Source organism: Arvicola amphibius, chromosome 5, assembly GCF_903992535.2.
Source record: "Arvicola amphibius chromosome 5, mArvAmp1.2, whole genome shotgun sequence".
NCBI classification, from domain to species: Eukaryota; Metazoa; Chordata; class Mammalia; order Rodentia; family Cricetidae; genus Arvicola; species Arvicola amphibius.
Genome location: NC_052051.1, coordinates 20,339,250 through 20,362,011, shown reverse-complemented (window position 1 = coordinate 20,362,011; position 22,762 = coordinate 20,339,250). Strand labels below are relative to the sequence as shown.

General features: G+C 42.8%; 2 protein-coding genes across 4 annotated transcripts in view; one reads left to right on the top strand and one right to left on the bottom strand.

Annotated features, from left to right (window-relative positions):
- Positions 1-5,964, bottom strand: part of Tti1 (TELO2 interacting protein 1) — a 47,078-nt gene extending 41,114 nt beyond the window's left edge. Inside the window, exon 1 of one of the 2 annotated variants that reach the window (XM_038331164.1) lies at positions 5,733-5,964. In XM_038331164.1, coding sequence (XP_038187092.1) covers positions 5,733-5,780 — 48 coding nt within the window. In that variant the 5' untranslated portion in view covers positions 5,781-5,964. Of the gene's footprint in view, positions 1-4,940; positions 5,139-5,732 lie in introns of those variants that run through there. The other variant, XM_038331163.1, reaches the window with a different exon arrangement.
- Rprd1b (regulation of nuclear pre-mRNA domain containing 1B) overlaps positions 5,014-22,762 on the top strand; it is a 48,080-nt gene continuing 30,331 nt past the window's right edge. The window contains exons 1-3 of one of the 2 annotated variants that reach the window (XM_038331166.1): positions 5,014-5,597; positions 12,630-12,759; positions 20,941-21,074. In XM_038331166.1, the coding sequence (XP_038187094.1) occupies positions 5,447-5,597; positions 12,630-12,759; positions 20,941-21,074 (415 nt within the window). In that variant the 5' untranslated portion in view covers positions 5,014-5,446. The remainder of the gene's footprint in view (positions 5,598-12,629; positions 12,760-20,940; positions 21,075-22,762) is intronic. The other variant, XM_038331165.2, reaches the window with a different exon arrangement.

Genomic DNA, 22,762 nt, shown 5'->3' with positions numbered 1-22,762 from the left:
GATCTGCTTGTTAGCAGAGTCCCTGAAGTGGCACAGGGCATCATGTGACAAGAGACAGGGAGTGCATGAATGCACTAGCCTAGTATTCTCCTTATATAAAGCTCCTTCAATCCGGGGAGCTCTACTTTAACATTCTTAATTATTAATAATCTCAGTTGCTTCCCAAAGGCCATACCTCTAAATGTCAAAGTGCCCACTTTCTCAATACTCCACAATGGAGATTAAGTTTCAATACACGAAGCACTAGCAGACCCTCAAACCATATCCCAACCACAGCAGAGACAAAATGGTTTAAATCAAATCACTGCAATTACATATTAGAAAGATTGCTGAAGAAGCTTTACAGCTTTTGTGGAGCACAAGTCTGTCGCTAAAATATTCAACAAAAAAGAGAAGACGACACTGGCAAATTTTAAACAACATTTAGAGTTGAATGAACACCAGTTCCACACAATATAGAAAGAGAAGAGGAAAAAACACTTTTCATTTTCTGAAGTCAATAGGACACTGGCACACAACTAAAGACTAAGGGCCACGATTAGGCTTTAATCCCAACAACTAGGGAGGCAGAGGCAGGAGGATCTCTGTGAGTCTGAGGCCAGCCTGGTCTACACAGTGAGTTTCAGGACAGACAAGGTTATATAGAGACCCTGCCTCAAAACAAACAAACAAACAAACAAATAAATAAAAATAAAAACGACTACAGATGGTAAGACAGTTCAGCAGGTAAAAGCACTTCCATCAAGCCTGTCAACAAAGTTCAATCCGTGGGCCCCACATAGTAGAAAGAGCAACCTTACTCTGAAAAGCTGTCTTCTGACCTCAATATGAGCATGCACACACACACACACACACACACACACACACACCCATGTACACACACTTACCCATGAGCACACAAAATAAACAAACATTAACAAAAACATTTTAAGGTGTTTAAAGGGGAAGGTTACTGAAAAAAAAAAAACCGGCTTAATAGTAGGGGTTTCTCCTGCAAATTGTCCTGATATCCACAGGAGTGCTAGGCATGCATGTGTGAACTCACACACACAAAATTAATATAAATAGCAACAACAAAGATCTAAAGACGAATTTCCTTCATGTCTACAAACACATAAATTCTAAACTAAGTATCAGGACATCCACTTTGCCAGTATGTAAAAAGCTATAGGTTACAACAAAGTGAAGTTGTTCCAGAGATTCAAGGCTGGCTCAGGACTTGAAATTTAACCCCTAGAATTAATATTAAAAGACCGAAGAGGCTAAGTTGAATAATCCTATTACCTCCATCTTCCAGATCTCTCAACTGTAACATGTCCTAAGTCTCAGCCTCTTTCTGCACCTTCTCCCTTAGGACTCCTATATTTTATCTGTAGCCCAGAACTTGCCCTTGAACTCCAGACTGTTAAGTCCAATTGCCTATGTATTTGTATAGGTAGCCCTCTGTACCTGGGAGCCCTAAGCCACCAATTCAACCAAGCACAGACCAAAAATATTTAGTAAAAATGTCTGCAATTGTATTGAACACGTACTCTGCTCCTTAAAGTCATTAATTCTTTTAAAAAAAAAGTGTCCTTTTTTTTGCTATGTTTTGTTTTCCATGCTGGGATTAAAGGCATGTGCTGCCACAGCCTGACCCTGTGTAACAGGTTTTACACATCATTTACATTGTCCTATATATAAATTAGAGATGACATGGTGCCTGTGTGTATGGTGGGGCGTGTGTCCTGGAATCAATTCCCCAGACATAGAGCAGTGGCTGGTGACTGTTCCTAGACAGGTATTTTCAATCAAACATGTCCACCCTGTCCTTTTTAGTTCCCAACTCTGCTTCTCTCTCTCTCTCTTTAAAATTCAGAAAATAGAAATTCCATCCTCTAGTTTGCTTAGGTCAGTATTCCTGGGGTTACCTCAGCCCTTGTCTTCTTTCATATCTAAACCCAGTCTATCAGCAAATCCTGTTAATCTTTTTCTCTAAAATATCTCCATAGTAGCCGGGCGGTGGTGGCGCACACCTTTAATCCTAGCACTTAGGAGGCAGAGGCAGGCGGATCTCTGTGAGTTCGAGACCAGCCTGGTCTACAAGAGCTAGTTCCAGGACAGGCTCCAAAAAAACCACAGAGAAACCCTGTCTCGAAAAATCAAAAAAAAAAAAAATATCTCCATAGTCCATCTTTTCCTACTTCCTCCACTGGTACAATCCTGGTCTGAGTCATCTTTTTACCTGGGTTATTACAAGAGCTGACAAACTGGTCTTCCTGTCTTTCTTGTACCATGATTTGTTTCCAACAAAATAGCCTTGCTTATGTAAGCCAAGCCTCTATGCAAATGTAACCACAGTGCAGTGCAGTAAGAGAAAACACTCTGCCTTCAACTGTCCATTCAGAGAAATGCTAGATCCTGACTTGTGCCTGACGTGCCCACGTGGCATGGCCCCTCCACACTTTTCTGGCTTCATGTCTAGCTACCCTTCCGATTTCTATCACTCTGGTTATACCAGCTTTTCCACTTCTCAAAAGTGTAAACAAGGGTTTGAAGTTGGTTTTCTCGCTACCTGGATAGACAGCTTATGACTAATTCTTCGCACGCTTACCAAAGGTTTGCTATATCCTCTCTAAAGGGCATACACAATAGACTATCGTATGACCAACTTATATATTTCTCAGCCCCCATGTACTCTCTACTCCCCTTGGCTTCCCGGATCATTTTTGACTCATTTTATATTTGCATGCTTGTTTTTCTATCTTCTCTAGCAGAAGGTAAGCTCCCAAGGACATGGATGCTTTGTGTTTCCTAGCAACAGTGCTTCAGACACAGGTGCTCAAAAGCTATTTTACTGAATGAAAGAACCTTTGGCGAACATGTGAAGACTCTGGGTCAGGCAACCTTGACTCAATTCTAGTTTTGCCATTTTCTTGCTAAGCTGGAGCAACTTCAGATAGGTTACTTAAGATAGGTTACTTAACCAGTTTATAAGTTTATGTGTTCTCATTATAAAACGGTAATGATAGTCCCCACTCCAGAGCAACACTGTCAAGGACTGAGATTTAGAAGGTAATAGTATGCTGGCTACATAGACTCCCTACAAGGGTACCTAAAAGCCCTAGCTTTTTTTTTTTTTTTTGGCAGGGTCTCATTTTGTAGCTCTAGCTGGACTGGAACTCACTATATAGACCAGGGTGGCCTTGAACTCCCAGAGACCCACCTGCCTCTGCCTCCCAAGTGCTAGAATTAAAGGTGTGTGCCACTACACACAGCACAAAAGCTCCAGCTTATAATTATGAGTAGGTGTTGACTTTTATGCTAATTCATTCAATCAGCTATGAACTCAGCTTTGTTCCCGGACACTGGGACACACTAAGATACACTCTCTCTTCACTCAGATCTTAGCTATGTGATCTTGGGACTTCTGTGGTCACTATACTTCTGTTTCCTCATTCATTAAACCATGAGACTATAATAACCTACTTCATAGTTTTGAAAAGTGTCTAGCACCTAGCAAATTCTCACTGTGCTAGCTCTGATCATGAAATAGTCCAGGTGAAGGGTCAAAGCATGTATACTAAGAACAGAGCAGTTAAGAAAACCGGGCATCAACTATAGGAATGTTTTCTAGGCTGGGATGGGCCCACAACTAAGAAGTTCAACAACGATCAAGAAGTTGTAGGTGTGTGTGCTTGGGTGGATGTATGCACTGAGGCCAGAGGAGAATGTTGGGTGTCCTGCTTAGTTACTCTCCATCTTACTCCTTTGAGACTGGATCTTTCACTGACCTGGAGTTAGGCTGGCAGCTAGAAAACTCCAGTGATCCTCCTGCCTCAACCCACAGCACTGGAGTCATAGGCCTGGCCCACCAACTTGGGCTTCTTTTGGTTTGGTTTGTTTTTTGAGACAGGGTTTCTCTGTGACACTTCGGAGCCTGTCCTGGAACTCGCTCTGTAGACCAGAATGGCCTGGAACTCAAAGAGATCTGCCTGCCTCTGCCTCCTAAGTTCTACTTGGGTTTTTTAGTGAGTGCTGAGATGGGAACTTAGGTCCTCATTTGTTTGAGCCATTTCTCTACGCCCCTCAAAAAAAAAAAAAAAAGTCAACACAATAGAGGATGTTGAAATGGATTATTAGAAATGCTGCAGGATCCCAGGGGGCAGCAGGCAGTGGGCAGGGGGTCCCAAGAGCAGCCAGTTCCAGGCAGGGATGGCTGCAGTCCCTGAGCCATGGCTGGTCCAGGGCAGGGAGACACCCGGCTGCGCAAGAGACAGAGACATGGATAGGCACGCCATGCAGAATAAGGTTGGATATTTATTAAGTGGGTTATGGTGGGGAAGGGAAAAGGGGAGAAGAGGACGGGGGTGGGGGTAGAAGGGGAAGGGGAGAAGTGGGGAGAGGCAGAAGCTGCCTCTTTGAGGTAGATGGAAAAGAGGAGGAACTCAGCCTGGAAACTGAAGATCAGCCTGTCTCAGCAGGGGGAGGGGGGGGGAGCGTGGCTCGTCTCTTAAAGAGACTGATCATTACAGATGTAATTCCATGATTTAAGCAAGCAACTGAGTCAAGAGTCCAGCAGCACACAAAGTTGTGCTTCCTGAGGTGAGGTTGTTAAAGACTAAACTACAGAACTGGACGTGAAAAGGTGGTCCTGGAAGCTGCGCAGTTCCACCAGGTGAGGAAAGGGACATCACTTCTGAAGACAGAACAAGAGCAAAGGTGTGGATGTCTGCAAAGGATACGTGTCATGAAGGAACCTGAGGCGCTGGCGCGGGAGGGGGGGAGAGCTAAGTGTAAGTGCAGCAGGCACGGAGGGACAGGGTGGCCTGGCCCAGCCACCTGAGCGACGCGGCCCTTCCCACACCCAGGTCCCACGCTTTCTGCTTCAGTGTCCCCTCAGGACCTACTTTTGGACGCTCCTAAGCTGCTGAACTCCCTCACGCTCCCGCCACTCTTACCTCGTCTTCCAGTCTTTCCCTCACTCTCCCGCCTCCTGCACCTAGCCGGAAGTGACGCATAAGTAGCGCGCCGCGCCGCGCCAGAAAGGTTCTGCCGGAGCGGGAGAAAGGGTTTCGGTGAGGTTCACTGCGCCGGCGCGCGGGCGCGAGCGGTTAAAGCGCCTTTTGGTGGCAGAGGACCTGGGATTGTCCCCTGAGCGAGGCCAAAAGAGACTGCCCGCCTCTCAAGGATCGTCTTCCTCCGGTTCCGAAGCCTCTCGGCGCCCGGTTGTGGCCCTTGCCCTTTGACCCCGTGGCGGCGGGGTGAGAGGTCGGGTGGCCATCTTGTGGCGGCGGCGCGGGCGGCTGTTACTGCGGAGACCTGTCCCCTCCCCCAACCTGATCCCCCCCCTAGCTGTCTGTCAGTCTGCGGCGAGCTCTGCAGCCTGTCAGGGGAGGCCTGGGCCGAGTGTGCTCGCTCTCCCCGTCTCACCGGGCGGCCCAGGCCGCTCCTCGCCGTCGCCACCATGTCCTCCTTCTCAGAGTCGGCGCTGGAAAAGAAGCTTTCGGAGCTGAGCAACTCTCAGCAGAGCGTGCAGACCCTGTCCCTGTGGCTCATCCACCACCGCAAGCACGCAGGACCCATCGTCTCCGTGTGGCACCGCGAGCTCCGCAAAGGTGATCACCCCCACCCCTGGGCTTCCCCCATGAGTGTGTGTGCGCTCCCCAGACCCTCTAGCTTCTTAGTTAAAGCCTTGCTTTGCAGGCCTGGGTCCCTGATTGAGCTTCTGAGATTGAAGACAGTGCCATTACCTTTCTAGGAGAGGGAAACGGAGGCCCAGGAAGGTATAAGATCTTCATCTGCGGTTCCAAAGGCTCAGATGCCTAGAATTGAAGTTGTTAAGCTGCTTTCCTCCTCAGGCTCCCCTCTCACTTGGCGACAGTTGTTGTTCTCTTGTTTGTTTGTTGTTTTGTTTTTAAATCGTGGCTGTGCTTGGTGCTGGAAGCGCTATGCACCAGACCCTGTTTTGAGCATTTGGGATGAGATCCAGCGGTCTCTGGCCAGACACTCCACATTGAGACCTGGTGCAAACACTTTGTAGCTAAGTAATATTGGGTGTGTTTCTTCAGATCCCCGTGTGTGTGTGTGTGTGTGTGTGTGTGTGTGTGTATTATCTGTAACACGGTCACAAGCTGTGCTTACAAAGCCTTCACTCCATGTCAGTCACCGTCCAAAGACTTGAGAACAACCCTGTCAATTGGGTAGCCTCTGCACTTGCCACTGAATTCAGACTCTCGGAATCTGACGTTCATTGAGCCCTGCCTGTTACTTTCCAGGCCCTGTGTTGGACACTCGATAGCAAGTTGTCTCTGGCATCTATTTGAAGTTAATCCTGTCTTTGCCACTTACCCCAACAGCTTAACCTCTACGTCTTTTATGTTCCCTGCTATAGAAAATGGAAATAGTGATAATTTATATTGCTGTGGCTTTATCATGTGCCACTGTCTTTATGTAGGTTGCTTTTTGTTTTTTGCTTTAGGACAGGGCCTCCGTCTTTAGCCTGCAGTGGCCTGGAATTTCCTGTGTAGACCAGGCTGGCCTCAGAGATCCTCCTGCTTCTGCCTCCCACGTGCTGGGATTAACAGCGTGTGCCATGGTACTCGGTGTATTGGTTTTTTTTTTTTTTTTTTTTGTCGTTGTTTTGTTTTTTTAATTCTCAAGGCCTTTTGAAGTAGGAACTTTGCAGATGGGGAAAACCCAGGGTTCAACGAAGCCGACTGTGGTAAGAAGCCAGGATAATCCAGTAAACATTTTCGCGTGCTGTAGGCACAGTGCAAACTTGCAGTAGAAGTGGTGAGTGTGGACTGTCACTTGCGTCAGGTTGCTACTCTTGGTGTGGAGCAGGGGGCATGGCGCATACAAAGCTAACTCTCACTGCCGGGTTCCTTAGCAGAAGGCTGAGGAGAATAACCCCATTTGTCCATTTGTGTCTACTGCCTTTGTTGTAGATGAGGAAACTGAAGTGGATAACGATTCAGTTCAAAGTCTTTGAACTGATGAGGCTGTGCAGACCCCAAATTCCAGGAATTTTTTTTCCCCCAGGAGACTGGACTCTAGGCTTCATGCAGAGCCTCCCAGTTTGCATTTGCTATACTGAGATAGGAATGCCTTCAGCCCTTTGGAGCAGTTAAGTAGAGCCTGGGGTTCCTAGTCTGCTGTACCAGTCCAATATCTACGGCATCTGTGGAGACACAAGAAAACTGCTAATGACCTCTGCTGAATTCTGTTTGGTGAAATCTCTTGGTCATCTTTAGAGCAGACTTGCTTTGCTGGAGCTCTTTTGTCTCTAATCTTACCTGGTAGAGTCTTCTGTAGTGAGTAGACTGGCGCTCTTACCCCACTTTATAGATACAACAAGACGAGTGCCTTGTCCGGGGGTCTGTAGCTGGGACATGGGTCCAGGGAGAATTGATATCAAGAGTTGTGCTTTTTTAAGTGCCTAGTGCCTCAGTGAGCTTAACGAGTGACGGTGGTGGGCTGCGTGCAGCCAGCTTTCTTCTACTGAACACTCACTCTCTCCCCTCCCATCACACCGCTTACCTTTGCTTCGTTCTTAGCTATGTCTTTTTCACTAGGTTTCTTTTGATCAGGGCCCTCTAATGTGCTTAGGATTGTGTCTGTTACCTGGTTACAAATTTAGTTTAGTAGTTTTGTTGTGCCTCTGATAAGGTTTTCCTAGTTGAGTAAAGGATCTAAACAGTACTGACTCAACTCTCTGCAGCCGTCTCAGTACTGTAGTGTTTCCACAAAGGAGCCACACTTGTGAGTAAATGTGACGGAAGTTCAGTTCCCCAGTTTTATTAGCTCAGTTGATTGGCTATCCATGGCCAACGGCTGCCAAATTGGATTTTGCAGAACTAGAGTTCTTCCCTAAGCCTTGAGGTGTGTCTTCATCTCCTACCCAGTTTCTCCTGTGAACTGAAAATGTCCCCATACTAAAGTAGAAGGGTTTGTGCTCCGACGTTGAAACTGACTAGCTCCTGGTGTTCTAGCTCACCCTGAGTTTTTAAAAATGGCCATTTGTGTTTATGGAGAAATTATCTTCCCCATCTAAGACATTGCCACAGTCTTTGAGTTGTACTCAAAGTACTTATGAGTGTTACAAAAATTATTCCTCTCACTTAGGAATTGCTTTTGTTTTTCATGTTATTTTCTGTCCACTTTCTAGGAATTACTAATTGGTCCTTTTAGATTGTAAGTAGAACGTCTCTCTTTTATGGAATATTTTGGCATTACAATGTTTTTCAATGGTTTGTTTGCTTTTTATTTTTTGAAACAGAAAAAGTAAATTTCTCCCTCTCACTATTTAGCCCTGGCTGGCCTGAAATGTGCTTTGTTGACCAGGCTGGCTTCAAACTCCCAGAGGCTTGCTTGTCTTTGCGTTCCAAATGCTAGGATTAAAGGTGTGTGTGCCACCACACCTGGCCAAGAGGAATTATTTTTTTATCTTATTTATTTGTTTATTTATTTATTTATTTGGTTTTGGTTTTTCAAGACAGGGTTTCTCTGTAGCTTTGGAGCCTGTCCTGGAACTAGCTCTTGTAGACCAGGCTGGTCTCGAACTCACAGAGATCCACCTGCCTCTGCCTCCCAAGTATTAGGATTAAAGGTGTGTGCCATGCGCCACTACCACCACCCAGCCTTATGTTTTGTTTTAATTGTGACCACAATGTAAATAAATAGTTTCTTTTTTTCCAGAGTACTTTGTAGCCTTTCTCTACACATCAAAAAATTTTTGATTAGCCAGTCCTTTAAGCTTAACTCAGCAACTAGTTCTACTGGTTTGGAATCAGTGTTGGTAGGAGGTGGGAAGATACATTTTGTCATATTATCCCCCAGAGTTGGAGTAGCGGGGTGTGTGTGCTCTGTGTCTGGCTGTGTCACAGTACTGCTGCACACGGGGTACTTGGATTGCTCTTCTAGGATTCCCAGTGTGATTTAGACTAGAAGAAGGCACTGGAGCCCCTGGAACTGTAGTTACAGACAGTTTGAGCTGCCAAGTGGGTTCTGGGAACCAAACTCGGGCCCTGTGGAAGAGTAGCAAGTCTGCTGTTTTTTGAGATAGGGTCTTACTAGGTAGCCCTGCACGGCTGCCTTCCTCTGCCTCCCAACTGCTGTAATCAAAGGCATAAGCCATACCCAGCTGTAGGAGTGATTTTTTTCCCTCTTAATTCAAATTAATGGTTTGTTTTTGTTTCTTAAAAAATTATAAAAGTAAAAGCTGATCAGAGTGACCAAAGCATATACAATGAGTTTTGGGTTACATAATTAGATGCTTATCAGAACTGAGAACTTTAATATGTTTAAGTAGAGTGTTATATTCCTCTTTTCTGTTTTCACTATTGATTTGACTTTAATTTGTATGACATTTTAATTGCATCATTTTAAATTTTAAAATTACTTCTTTCATTTTTTTGAGGTTATAATATAATCACATCATTTTCCCCTTCTCTTTCCTCCCTACAAACCTTTCTATATACCTCTTGTTCTCTTTCAAATTTATAGCCTCTTTTTTCTTTTGTTTTGTTTATCGAGACAGGGTTTCTTTGTGCAACAGCTCTGGCTATCCTGGAATTCCCTTTGTAGAAGTCACAGATCTGCCTGCCTCTTGTCTCCTGAGTGCTGGATTTAAAGGCATGTGCCACACCACACAGCCTCTTTTTAAATACATTGTTATTACATACCTATATGTATATAGATATATATTGCTGAGTATAATGTTCTCTGTCTGTGTAATGTTACTCGTATGCATGTTTTCAGGGCTGACCAATTGGTGTGTTCTTTTCTTCACTAAGAAAGACTTGTTTCTCTCTCTCTCAGCATTACTTGTTGCCTGTAGTTCTTTGTGGAGGGTTGAGACCTCAGGGTCTTTCCTCTGTCCGTGCTAGCATGTCTGCGGTTGTCCTTGTTCAATTCTTAAGTTTAGGCAGTCATGTTGGTGAGACTTTATAGGTGTAGCCTCTGACCCCCTCTCCTGATCTGTGAGCCTTAGGTGCAGGTTTTTTTGTTTTGGTTTGTTTGTTTGTTTTGTAGATGTATTCATTGAGACTGGCTCTGCAACTGCATTTTGATTGGTTGTGATTTTCTGTAATGGTCTCCTATTGCAAAAAAAATTATTTGATGGATGTAGTGATAGCTGTGGGCCACTTCCCGCCCAGCTCCCAGCCACCTGGCTAGCTTATGCCCCGAAATAACAACACACAAACTGTATTTATTTAAACACTGCCTGGCCCATTAGTTTCAGCCTCTTATTAGCTAATTCTCACATATCTTGCTTTAACCCATATCTAATAATCTATGTAGCACCACGAGGTGGTGGCTTACCATGAAGATTCTAGCATATGTCCATCTTGGGCCAGAGCTTCATCGCATCTGGCTCAGAGAGGAGAATCATGGCATCTGACTAACTTCCCTTCTTCCCACCATTCCACCTATGTTCTAACCTATCAGGCCAAGCAGTTTCTTTATTAATTAACCAATGAAATCATCAGATAGATAGAAGACACACCTACATCAGATGGAGATGAAGACTACACTTATTAGGCCCTGGAGAAGGAGAAAATCCCATCTTTGTAACAACAGTAAGACACTATATTAAGTATTGATATTTTTGTTTCTTTGAGACAGAGTTTCACTGTGTATTTTTGGCTGTCTTGGAACTCACTCTGTAGACCAAGCTGGCTTTGAACTCCCAGAGATCCACCTGCCTCTGTGCTGGGATTAAAGATGTGAGCCACCACCACACCCAGGTCACTATTGATACTTTCGTTTTGACACCCCCCCCCCCCCTTTTTTTTTTAAACAGTCTCAGTATGTAGCTCTGACTGACTGATTTGGAACTTGCTAGCTCTAGGTAGACCAGGCTGGCCTCAAACTCGTGGAGATTTTCCTGCCTCTGTCTTCCCAGTACTGGGATTAACGGCATGCACTATTCAATATGCCTGGCTTTGTTTTGCTTTTGAATAATCATTGTGACAGTTATAGGTTTCCCACAGTCTCCTCAGTTAATTATCTAAATTGGGTTGCTACTAGATGGCTGATGTAGTTCAGTATCTCCCTGTCTAATTCTGTGTTTTAGGGTATAGTTTAAGCTTTAATGTGCAACCAGACATATTAAGATTGTCTTAAGAAAACAAATAAAGCAACTATAATGTGCTTTCCAAACCTCGTTTTTTATTTGGCTTTCTCTGTACCTGATTTTAAGATATCAGATCTTCTGCCTGCTGTGCTTTTCAAAAGTGTTCTTGGAGAGCAGTGGAGTAAGGACTTGTGAAAAAGTTGGCATAAATACTGCTAGATCTCTTTAGCCGTGAAGAAAACTTAGTGTTTTGAAACATCTTATTATATTCATATTTATTTCTTTTAAAAGAAAACTGGGACCAAAATTGGTAGTGATATAACTTTAGGGTTGAGAACTTATGTGCATAGAAGCCAGAAAATTCAGTAATGCACCCCCAAGCCGCTGTAACTCAGGTGTATTACATGAAGCTTTATGGTTTAATATATGATACCATATAAAGTAATAGAAAATAGTACATTTTGTATGTGTAACAGAAAAATTATGTTTTTTGTGGGAGCCATCATTTTGCATATTCAGATTTGAGATGTGTGTAAATTTCCAACAATAATACGGCATTTCTGCATGTTTGTATTTGAGATAAACAGTGGTTGGTATATCTAGAGAATCATCTGGACTGGAGGGAGAGTCAGTGTTATTGGCATCTCAAAGAAAGAGTCTCAGTCGAGAGCATCAGTTACAAGATTATCTTTCAAAGTTGACTCCTAACTCAGTGTTTCACTCTAGAAGGCTTGGTAATGAAGATTATATTCGAAGTAGATGTCCTCGCTGTACAGTGAATGACACCTTGGTTTTAGCATTAAGATTGACAGCTTGGGGCTGGAGAGATGGCTCAGCGGTTAAGAGCATTGCTTGTGCTCTTCCAAAGGTCCTGAGTTCAATTCCCAGCAACCACGTGGTGGCTCATTACCATCTGTAATGAGGTCTGGTGCCCTCTTCTGGCCTTCAGGCACACACAGAAACAGAATATTGTATACAGAATAAATAAATATTTAAAAAAAAAGATTGACAGCTTGTCTTTAAGAATTTTCCTTGAATTATCTTTGTTTTGCTGTCAATTAATTATTCTGGTTAAAGTAACACAAAAATGAAACTGTTGTTTTTCATTGTTCTCTCAAAATTGTTTTCCCAGATGTACATGTTAGAGACTTCAATGGGTTCCTTTATATTATCCCATTCATTGTTTTATTTAGACATTTACTTGACTCTGAGAGGTAACACTTACCTTAGTGTTCTTTTTGTGTGCAGGTGGCTATGTATGTGAAGACCAGAGGTTAATGTGTCCCCCTTAATCACTATCCACCTTATATAACAGGGTAGGATCACACACTTAAACCCAGAGCTCATCCATTAGGCTAACTAGCCGCCAGCCCCAGAGACCCACCTCCACCTGGCATTTTACTTGGGTGTGGGGGATCCAAATCCAGTCCTCATGTTTGTGTGACAAGTGCCTTACCTGCTGAACCATCTTCTCATTTGTAATGTTCTTTAGGAATATCCTAAAAATCATTAAGTGGAATTCTTTGATATAAGTTAAATCGTCCTTTCTTCTTCTTCTTTTTTTTTCCAGCCAAATCAAATAGGAAGCTTACTTTTCTGTACTTAGCAAATGATGTCATCCAAAACAGTAAAAGGAAAGGACCTGAGTTCACGAGAGAGTTTGAATCTGTCCTTGTGGATGCTTTTTCTCACGTTGCCAGGTATGTTTTCTATTTGGGGGGCTTTTAAATTTTGCACCATTTTGTTTTGTTGTTTTTGTGATATCCTTTGTAAATTGACAACTTTGTACTTTACAGAGTGTTGTGAAGGACAAATTATGGTTTTATGTTTATCTGAGCCCTTAACTATCATCTCAGACTGTAAACATTTTGAAACACTAAAGAGATTGATTCTGATACCAAAAACAGATCTTCCCCCCCTGAATTTACCTACTGGATTTCTTCCTTGAGTATGTTTTCCATGGCTGAGTTGTCTCATTAGCTTATGATCAAAACCAGAGCTAGTAGTATGAAGGAGCCTTTTAGTAATGTCTCCTCAGTAGCAGAAACTGGTTATCGAGACTTCTTTATTTCCTTCTCAATTTCTAGTTTGCTAAAAATAGTTGTCATTACTGTCACTACAAAAACAGTCATTGTAAGTGTGGAAAAGTGGATGCTTGAGCCGGGTTGTAGTAAATCTGCTACTTGAATTGTAGAGCGTGCTGAACTGTGGCGGAGTCAGGCAGCTCACACCGGTTCAGACTTACATCACTTGTGCTCCTTTTCACATCTTGTTGTGGGGTGAGTTAGGTTCCCAGGAGGAAAATTGTGCTTTTTGTTTATTTGGTAGACTGTTGTGTTTGTAAGTATGTGCAAAGAATACACAGATCTTTACAGGAAGAAACCAAGAAGAGTGAAGATGAGACTAGTGGGTTAAACAAAAAATGTTCTGGGGTCTAAGAAGGTACGAGTGAAAGGTCTTAAATGTGAGTTTGTCTGTATTCCTTGAAGGATTTGAAATGTTCAAAGGAATACAATTAGGAATATTTTAAAAACACATCTATCTAAGGCTGGAAAGGTTTTACTTGTACCTGTGGTGCTGGCTTCTGATGAACAAAGACATGGAAGTAACAGGATGTATATATTAACTTGAAGAAAATTACTGAATCTTCAAACTGCTGATAAGCTTAAAGTAGACCACTGGAGCACCTATCTGGAATTGGAGGCAGGGATGTATTGTTTTGATAAGACTTAGGTTGGTGCCTTAGATACTGCTCTGTCTCAAACACCACGTGAGTGGCATTGGGTATAAGCAAGTTTTTTAGCCCAAGTTTTTTACCTAGTTAAAAGGCATGGAAACCTTTTATCTCTTAGTTATTGTGACTCTTAGTAGGAGGAGAGGGTCTCTGAGAACTGGTTTACATTGTACTCAGTTGAACTCTTTCCTTCCCAGCTCTCGGGATGCACACCTTATAGTGCCAAGTGCACAGCCTCCAGTTCAGGAAATGCATTTACATAGCCTTTCACGGGGGCTTTGCAAGACCTAGTAGCACTGGTGTCTGTCTTGGTGCTGAGCAGGAATTTAGTGAATATTTGTTGATTGAATTAGGATAATAGTGACTAATTGGGGAAAAGATCTGGTTTACTACAGGGAGTAAACTAACATTTTTACTTAAGAATGATAAGTTTTACTGCCTTAAATTAGAAAAGGACAAGTAGAAAGGACTAAAAGGTGGGTACCAAGATTCAGAGGGCCTGTTTAGTGTGTGGACACATATTAAACTGTATAGAAGCCAGGTATGGCAGCACACTCCTGTAATTCCAGCCATTAGAGGCCAGCCTGGGCTATGTAGTGAGATCTTGTCACAAAGAAATGGAAACAGGAGGCATAGGGAGAACAACTGTACATTTTTCCTGTCTTTATTCCAGTCTGTTGAAGGGCCAGTTTGTACCATGTTTCTGGGCTTCTCTCCTTCACTCCACCATTAGAATAGAAAGTACAATAGCTACTTTAATGCTAATGGGCATTATCAACCAAAAGTAATTTAGTATATGCTCATGCTGTACTTTTGCTGTGGCCATTTGGTGATCAAAGGTGACTGACCCATTAATCCTCAAATTGATTAGCAATATTTTTATGATGCTTTTATCCTTAAGCAAAAAACCCTTTGAATTCAGAGAAAGCACGATGTTTATAGGGTAGATTTGATTTGAGTAACAGTTTAACTAACCAGACTATGAACATGTTATGGTTACAAGAACCCTATTTTCTTTAAAGTTTACACATTTATTATTTAACATGTATGAGTGTTGTTTATATGTCTCATGCAGATCCAGAGCTTGAGAACTATCAGGGAAGAAGGCAGACAAGAATAGTGAAGTGAACAAGATACCTTGAAATGAGATGGACACAGTCAAATAGAATAGTGCTCTAGGGTGGGATCTCCTTTAGGCCAATTGTGGGTAAGGAAGTGACATTTGAGAACCTAAGGTAGAAATAATCATGGCATCTTAAGAGGAACAGTAAAGCCAGTGTAGTTGGATATGGTGAGCAAAGTCAGATGTAGCCCCAGATGAGATCAGAGAGAGGTAGAAAAGGACCGGTGACGTATTCCCTGAGAGTCTGTTCTGATAGGATGTCAGTCAAGAATTGTAAGCCAGGGAATGAGACAATTCTCATAGGCATTGTAAAATATCCTTCTTTTTAAAAGTTCGTGTTCCTCGGGAGGCAGAGGCAGGCGGATCTCTGAGTTCGAGGCCAGCCTGGTCTACAAGAGCTAGTTCCAGGACAGGCTCTAGAAACTACAGGGAAACCCTGTCTCGAAAAACAAAAAACAAAAAACAAAACAAAAGTTCGTGTTCATGCATATATGTGTGTAACAGCTAAAAAGAGGCCATGAATTTGAAAGGGAGTTGGAGTGGGTATATGAGAGGCTTTTGAGAGAGGGAAGGGAAATGATGTAATTCTATTATAATTTCCAAAAATAAAAAAAAAAAAATTAAAAAGGGGAGAGAGTTATCTAAAGCCCAGGTAAAGTTAAAGAGAAAAAGAAACCTAAGCATATATCTAGAATTTTTCACCTGTCAGTCCATTTGTTCATAGTGCTGCCACTGAGAGCTCATGGAAAATGAGTACACGTGTACTCAAATTACTTGCACACACATAAAAGATTTGTGTGGAGAATGGGTTATGAAGGGCAAGAAAGCCTGAGTTTGAAAGGTTTTGCTGTTGTGTTGGCTAAGGTGAGATCAGTTAAGGTATTTGCAGTGAAAAGGCAAATTACTTATTTACTGAGTGCTTACTCTGTAGGTGAGTCCTCCCCTGTAAAATTCACACAATGTGTTGAAATTAAGTAGGAACTGGTAGTGAGGGGAGAGTTTCAAAGTTTTTATTAGTGTGTGTGTGTGTGTGTGTGTGTGTTTTGTCTGCATGTATGCCTGTGTACCACATGTGTGCCTAGTACACACAGAGACCACACAGGGCATCAGATCCCCTGGAACTGGAGTTATAGGAAGTTGTAAGCCGCCGTATTGGTGCTGGGACTAGAACATGGGTCCTCTGGAAGAGCAACAAGGACTATTAACTGCTGGACTATTTCTCCAGCCCCCCTCCCCATTTCTTTAAAAAAAATTTTAAAAATTACATGTATATGTGTATATGTGTGTGTGTGTGTGTGTGTGTGTGTGTGTGTGTGTGTGTGTGTGTGTATATATATATATATATATATATATATATTCATGCTCATGTGTCTGCGTGTGCTACAGCAAACATGTGGAGATGAGAGGACGATTTTCAGAAGTCAATTCACTCATTCCACCATGTGGGACCTAGGGATTTAACTTGAGTTGTCAGGCTTGGTGGCCTATACCTTTACCCTCTGAGCCATCTTTTCTGATCCTAGACTTAATTTCTTGAGAGGTAAATCAGTAGTTATTGCCAAATACATGATACTTCTTTGTTGTTTGTGGATCTCTGTACTTCTCCAAGGAGGGTAACTTCCTAGGAGGACTCATGACTGATTTACTATAGCCAGAGCTACAGCCAGCCAGCAGAGTGGAAAGGTGAATGGGAGATTGTGACAGCCAGTGTGTAGTTCATTCTGATGGGAAGAGACTCAGCTAAGATTTATGGCAGACACCTCTGCCATTATTTCTGGAAGTAAGCAGTCATTCACGTAGAACCATGTTGTTTACACAGTTGAGACACAAACCACCAAGTTCATTAGGAAGTAGACATTGTCCTGAAACCCCAGTCCTCAGGTGTCCTCCTGTCTTAGCTTTCTGTCACTGCCAGAGGTAAACATAAGGAATTAAGAATCTCTCTAGGCTCATGGTTCCCGAGGTTTCAGTTCCTGCTGCCAGTTCCACTTCTTTTCAAATGTAGGAGGCAGAACATCACAGCAGGGAGAGTGTACGGGAGCCCTCATGATGGCCAGGAAAGAGGAGCAGGGATTGGAGGGGCCCCTCTGAAGCCTATCTCCTAATGGTCCATTCAGCTGTGAACTCATTGATGATGTAAGCAACTTCTTGGTTTACCTTTATCCACAGCACCCCATGGCCGGGATCAGAGTCTTCACTATTGGGTACTTTTTGTGGGGCCACTTTATACACAAATGATTAGCAGGCATCAGTTGACAGCAGGTCTTTCTAGAACACAGCATTTATATTAAATCTTCTCTCTCTCTCTCTCTCTCTCCTCTCTCTCTCTCTCTCTCTCTCTCTCTCTCTCTCTCTCTCTCTTTGAGACAGGGTTTCTCTGCTTAGCCCTGGTTCTCCTGGACCTCACTCTGTAGACCAGGCAGTCTGGTCTTGAACTCAGAGATCCTCCTGCCTCTGCCCCGAGTGCTTAGTTCTTTTTCTTCAGGTTTATTTTTAGTTTGTGTGTTTGTGTGTCTGTGGGGTGCATGTGCACATGAATTCAGGTACTTATGGTGGCCAAAAGCAGCAGATTCTCCCTGGAGCTAGAGTTGGAGGTTGTTATAACTAAGTGCTGGTCCACTTTTCCAGCCCCGTTAATTCTTTTCTGAACAATTATGAGGGAATTTTCTATTACAACTTTGCATAAGGTACTGTGGGAAGAGCTGACATTTTAGAAGAAAGGATTCAACTTCTGCTGGGTCTGCCACAGACTTGTTGCATAGGGGATCAGACTAATGTACAAATTACAAACAAATATACACATAAGCACACACATGAAAAGTATATCTGTATTCAAAGAACTACCCTTGAAGCACAGGAAGGAAGGTCTCTGAGTCTAACTTGGCAGAGCTCAGGTGTCCAGCTGACACTTGAAGAAGCAGTGCAGTGTGTGTGCTGTGCCACACTGTGAGTTGGCCGGTTTTGGACTTCTGTATTAGAAAAGTGAGCATAGGTTGAATTCATAATTAGAATTAAAATATATTTTAAACATTCAATATACATACTCAGTGTGTGGGTAATTATTTCTTTCTTTCCCATAGTTTAATAGCAAGTTATTTTTAAAATTTTTCGCATAGACATTTCTCATATATACATTATTTGTTTAGTTTGGAATCAGGTCTTCATGTAGCCCAGCGTGGCCTCAAAGTATTTGTGTCACCAGGGATGACTTTGAGCTGCTCCTCCTTCCTTCACCCCTTGAATTCTGGGGTTACAGGCAAGCATGCCCAGTTTATACAGAGTTGGGGATTGAATTTGGCTTGGTACATGTTAGACAAGCAATTACAAATGAGTACTCTAAATTCTCAATGTAAAATTAAATCTGTGTAACCTGAAAAGGTAGTGTTCCCCCCACCCTCTGCCTTTTTTTTTTTTTTTTTTCTCCAAATTGCGTTCTTACTTTAGCTATTATCTGATTCTGGGCCCTGAAGTGACTTCTGCTTCACTGGAGCGACTTATTTCAAAACCGGTTAGTTTAGTTAATTTGTGACTTGAATGACTTTGCAGAAAAGTTGAAAGTCAAGTGTTTTATATAGAATTCAAAAAAGGTTTTAAAATTCCTAAAAAGATTGATTCAGCCAATGCGGTCCTCGTGGGGAGAAAAACAAGCCCCTCTGTCCAGAAATTGAATTTATATGCAACAAGTAAACAACTACTCTGTGCAACACGTGAGAGACAGATTGTATGGAAGACAGTGAATGTGGGGCAAGAAGTGTGAGTCCTGCGGGGACTGGGGAAGTGCTGCTGAGGAGGAGGGTGGGGCAGAGTTCCTGGCGCAAAGCCTGAGGACCAGAGGGTAGGAGAGGTTGAAAAAGCCTTGAGGACTTTGTAAGGATTCTGTCTGATAAGAAGTGCCTTCCCACAGCAGCTAGACTTATATTATTAAAATTTGAGTGGCTGGGGCTGGAGAGATGGCTCAGTGATTAAGAGCACTGGCTGCTCTTCCAGAGGCCCCGGGTTCAATTCCCAGCACCCACATGGCATTCCACGGCTATCTGTACTTTTCTTCCAAGGTATCCGATGCCCTCATAAAGACAGATCTGCAGACAAAGCACCAATGTACACAAAACAAAAAGAAAGAAATTCTTAAAAGACAAAAACAGATCTGAGTAGCTGTAGGAGGTGAGGCTGGGAGCTGGAAGAGCAGTAATGAGGTTGTCGGAGAAGGCCTGTTGGGAATGGCTGCTGCTTGGGCCAGGTTGTTGGCAGAGGAAGGGTGAGAGTAACTCATTTCTGCAAATACTCTGAAGATAGAGTAAGAGTGTCTCAGCATCAACACCAGAGAGCTTGCTTATAGCTGAGCTCTTGAAGGTGTAGCAGAAGCGTTTCCCTGTTTTCCTAGTGCTTACTTCTGACTTGAAAAAAAAAGTATAAAAAATTAGTTTATGTGTTTCCTGACTTTGATCTCAGCTTAGTTGACTTGCTAGTAGTAATTTACAAGTAGGACATCTGGCCAGACCAGGCTGAGCATTAGCATAGCATTGCAGAAGTGCTGTCATTGCTGCCAGTGCTGAGGGTGGGTAGAATCCCATTGCAGTTGAATTTGCCATTCTTAACGTTCTTAGTGAAGACATTTGACTTTGCTGCTAAGATGGGGAGGTCTTTTCCCCTCCCCATTTTGGCATAGTCTCATATATCTGAGTCTGGCCTCAGATTCACTGTGTAGTTGTGGATGGATGACCTTGAACTTCTGATTGTCTTGTTTTCACCTCCCCTGTGCTGATCACAGACATTACCAACCATACTTTGCTTTTGCTGTGTTGGGGATTGAACCCAGAGTAGACAAACTCTTCAACTGAGCTACATCTCCAACCCAAGGTCTCCCTTTTTTAATACTTACATTTTATTTTTTTTCTTTTTTTTGGTTTTTCGAGACAGGGTTTCTCTGCAGCTTTTATAGAGCCTGTCCTGGAACTAGCTCTTGTAGACCAGTCTGGCCTCGAACTCACAGAGATCCGCCTGCCTCTGCCTCCCGAGTGCTGGGATTAAAGGCAAGCGCCACCACCGCCCGGCACTTACATTTTAATTTAATTTATTTGGAGAGACACGACTCACTCATGGGAGACAGGAAAACTTGCCTGAGTTGGTTCTCTTTTTTTTACTATGTGGCCTTAGGTATGGAAATCAGGTTGTCAGACTTAGAGACAAGCATATTTACTTGCTGAGCCATCTTGTGAGCCCTTCTTAAGGTGCTCGGTGTTAAGACGTTGGCGTTTATGCATTTTTACTAAACAGAGTGCCCAAGAACCTATAGGTGTCAGGCCGGAGGCCTGGGTTTCTTGAGAAAGTCTCTTGCTTGTTTGCTGCCATCTCACACGTTGAATAGGTAAGAGGTTAACACTGTGTCAGCTGTATTCTGTTTTAAAAGCAACTTACCTAACTTTTTCCTTTCAGATATAGATTAAAAATTATTGTCAGTGTGTTCTAGGATTATCCATTAGACATAGATGTGTGAACACGGGACTCAGGCTCAGCCCAGTGTTAAAGTCATTATGCAGTAGTTAATGTTGAGACATTTTTAGCACATATATGTATGCATGTAGAGGTTGGTGTGTTAATGCAGTGAATTTAAACATTTGTGCCTTTAAGATCTTAAAGGTTTGGCTAATTTTAATTTCCAGTATATGCCTAGGACTTAATTTAAATTGACATCTTCTGAAAAGGCAAGTTGTCACAATTGATATGGTCAATTTTGTTTTCTGTCTGCTAAAACCAGTCATATAGGGTTTTTTTTTCCTATTCCCCCACATTTCTAAAGTGAAAAAAAGATTCCTTGGGTTATGGGATGCCTTTTCCCCACTCACCATGGGAGGAATGCAGTTTCTGTCAAGATTTGGGACTCCAAATAGTACAGGGTGTGCCGCATTCTTGTTTTAAGTATACAAATCATTTTGGCAGTTGTTGGTTTTTTTTTAATGGATCTGTCCTAATTAAAAACAAAAACTTAAGCTTATATATATATATCTTTTCATCTTTTCTGGGCAGAGAGGCAGATGAAGGCTGTAAAAAACCTTTAGAAAGATTGCTGAACATCTGGCAAGAACGAAGTGTGTATGGCGGCGAGTTCATACAGCAGCTGAAGCTGTCTATGGAGGACTCCAAGAGCCCTCCCCCCAAAGGTAGAAACATCACCACATGTTTACAGCTCTTGGTCTTTGCTACTCCCAGTCCCACATGAAAAGCTGCAGTGGGGGATGCTGTGGCTGCTGTGGTCCACCAGCCGCTTCTGACTCTTCAGAGCGAGATGATGCGAGTGACGGTGAGAACTTAGACAGAGCTTGCCGGGGGCAGGCCTGGCTCTTGTGCTCATGCTGCCATGTTCTCACTCCCTCACTTCCTGTGTGGGTTTTTGGCCCTCCTTGCTCCTTCAGGGACTGTCCTCGCACAGGGAAAGGAACAACCAAGTTCTTTAGAATTGTTGTTGACTAAGAAATACCTCGTACTGGCCATGACATTATCCAAAGCAGGGCCTTGTATCATTCCCTTGCCCTTTTAGAACTTGACTTTATTAATAATAAATCTGGTTTTCTATCCTTTTATGATTGCCAACTTATTGTCTATATTAATTTTGATCTTTACTGAGCCCAGGGTATCCTTGGGAAGTATGTATGTGAATTTTAAAGTTTTTAAGAGCCCATGTTATTTCTTTCTCTAAAGAATAAATCTAAATGTTTGGTTTTTCAGTCTCTGGTTAGTTGTATGTTACTTCTAGTTGGCATCACGAGCTCCTAAGCTGTCACTCTGATCTGACTCCACTTACACTTACTGCTAACGATCAAGTCAGTACTCACCATATTAAAGAGGCTTTCTGATGTGACTAGTCCACTTGGAGATTCTTTAGTCCGTGCCCTCATGATGCTCCTGGTTCTTGGGCAGGCTGAGTTTCCGAGTGTCCTTCTGGACGCTCCGCTGGCTGCTTTTCTGCATCTGCTGCAGTTCTTCACAACACATCTTTGCACCCCTTTCACTTGTGGCAGTGTATTCCCCAAGAATGCCACCCCGGCTCCCATGTAGCCGTCCCCGCCTTACTTTCTGAGCTGTGCACACACCTCTGCAGTCAGACCTCTCAGGATCAGCATGAGTGACAATAACATGTCTTCAACCGTTACTGTGCTCCTTACAGTCTCTTCCAGCTCTAAAGTTACCATGTACTTTACAGTACACTGAAAGAGACTTTCTAGGAAAGTGCTTTCAGGCTTTGTGCCATTACTGTTTTACTTAGAAAACTGTTTTACTTACTTCTGAAAGGCTAGCTGTTTTCTGCCTTGGGTTCCAGTAGTGGCAGCATTGTGGTAGTGTTGGGAATGACTCCTTTGGAGTTTGGCTTTTTTACAGGCTAGCAGTGACATGTGCTAGTATCAGTTGTCTAAAGATTGTTTCCCTTCCCCTTCATCCTGTAAAGACAGACACTCAATAGCTCCCTGGGTGTGTAAGTCATGAAGCTCACTCCTGTGTTCTCCAGAGCTGGATGATCAAAGTCATTTATTACCTTCCTTTCAAACACCCTTGACTTCCCCAGAGGCTCATTTCCAAATTTGAATGGTTGTTCACATTGTAGTATTGATTCATGGGTAATTCATTATATTTGGGCAACTCATAGAGTTTGCCTTTACTTTCTTTTGGAATTTTTAAAAAAGTTTTTGTTTATTTTTATTTACTAAATTTTTAATTATGTATGTATGAATTGGAGTTAGAGACAGCTGTAAACTGTCATGTAGATAAAGGGAACAGAACTTGGGTCCCCTGCAAGAACAGCCAGTGCTCTTAGCCATTGAGCCAACTCTTCAGTGCCACAGCAGTGTAAATT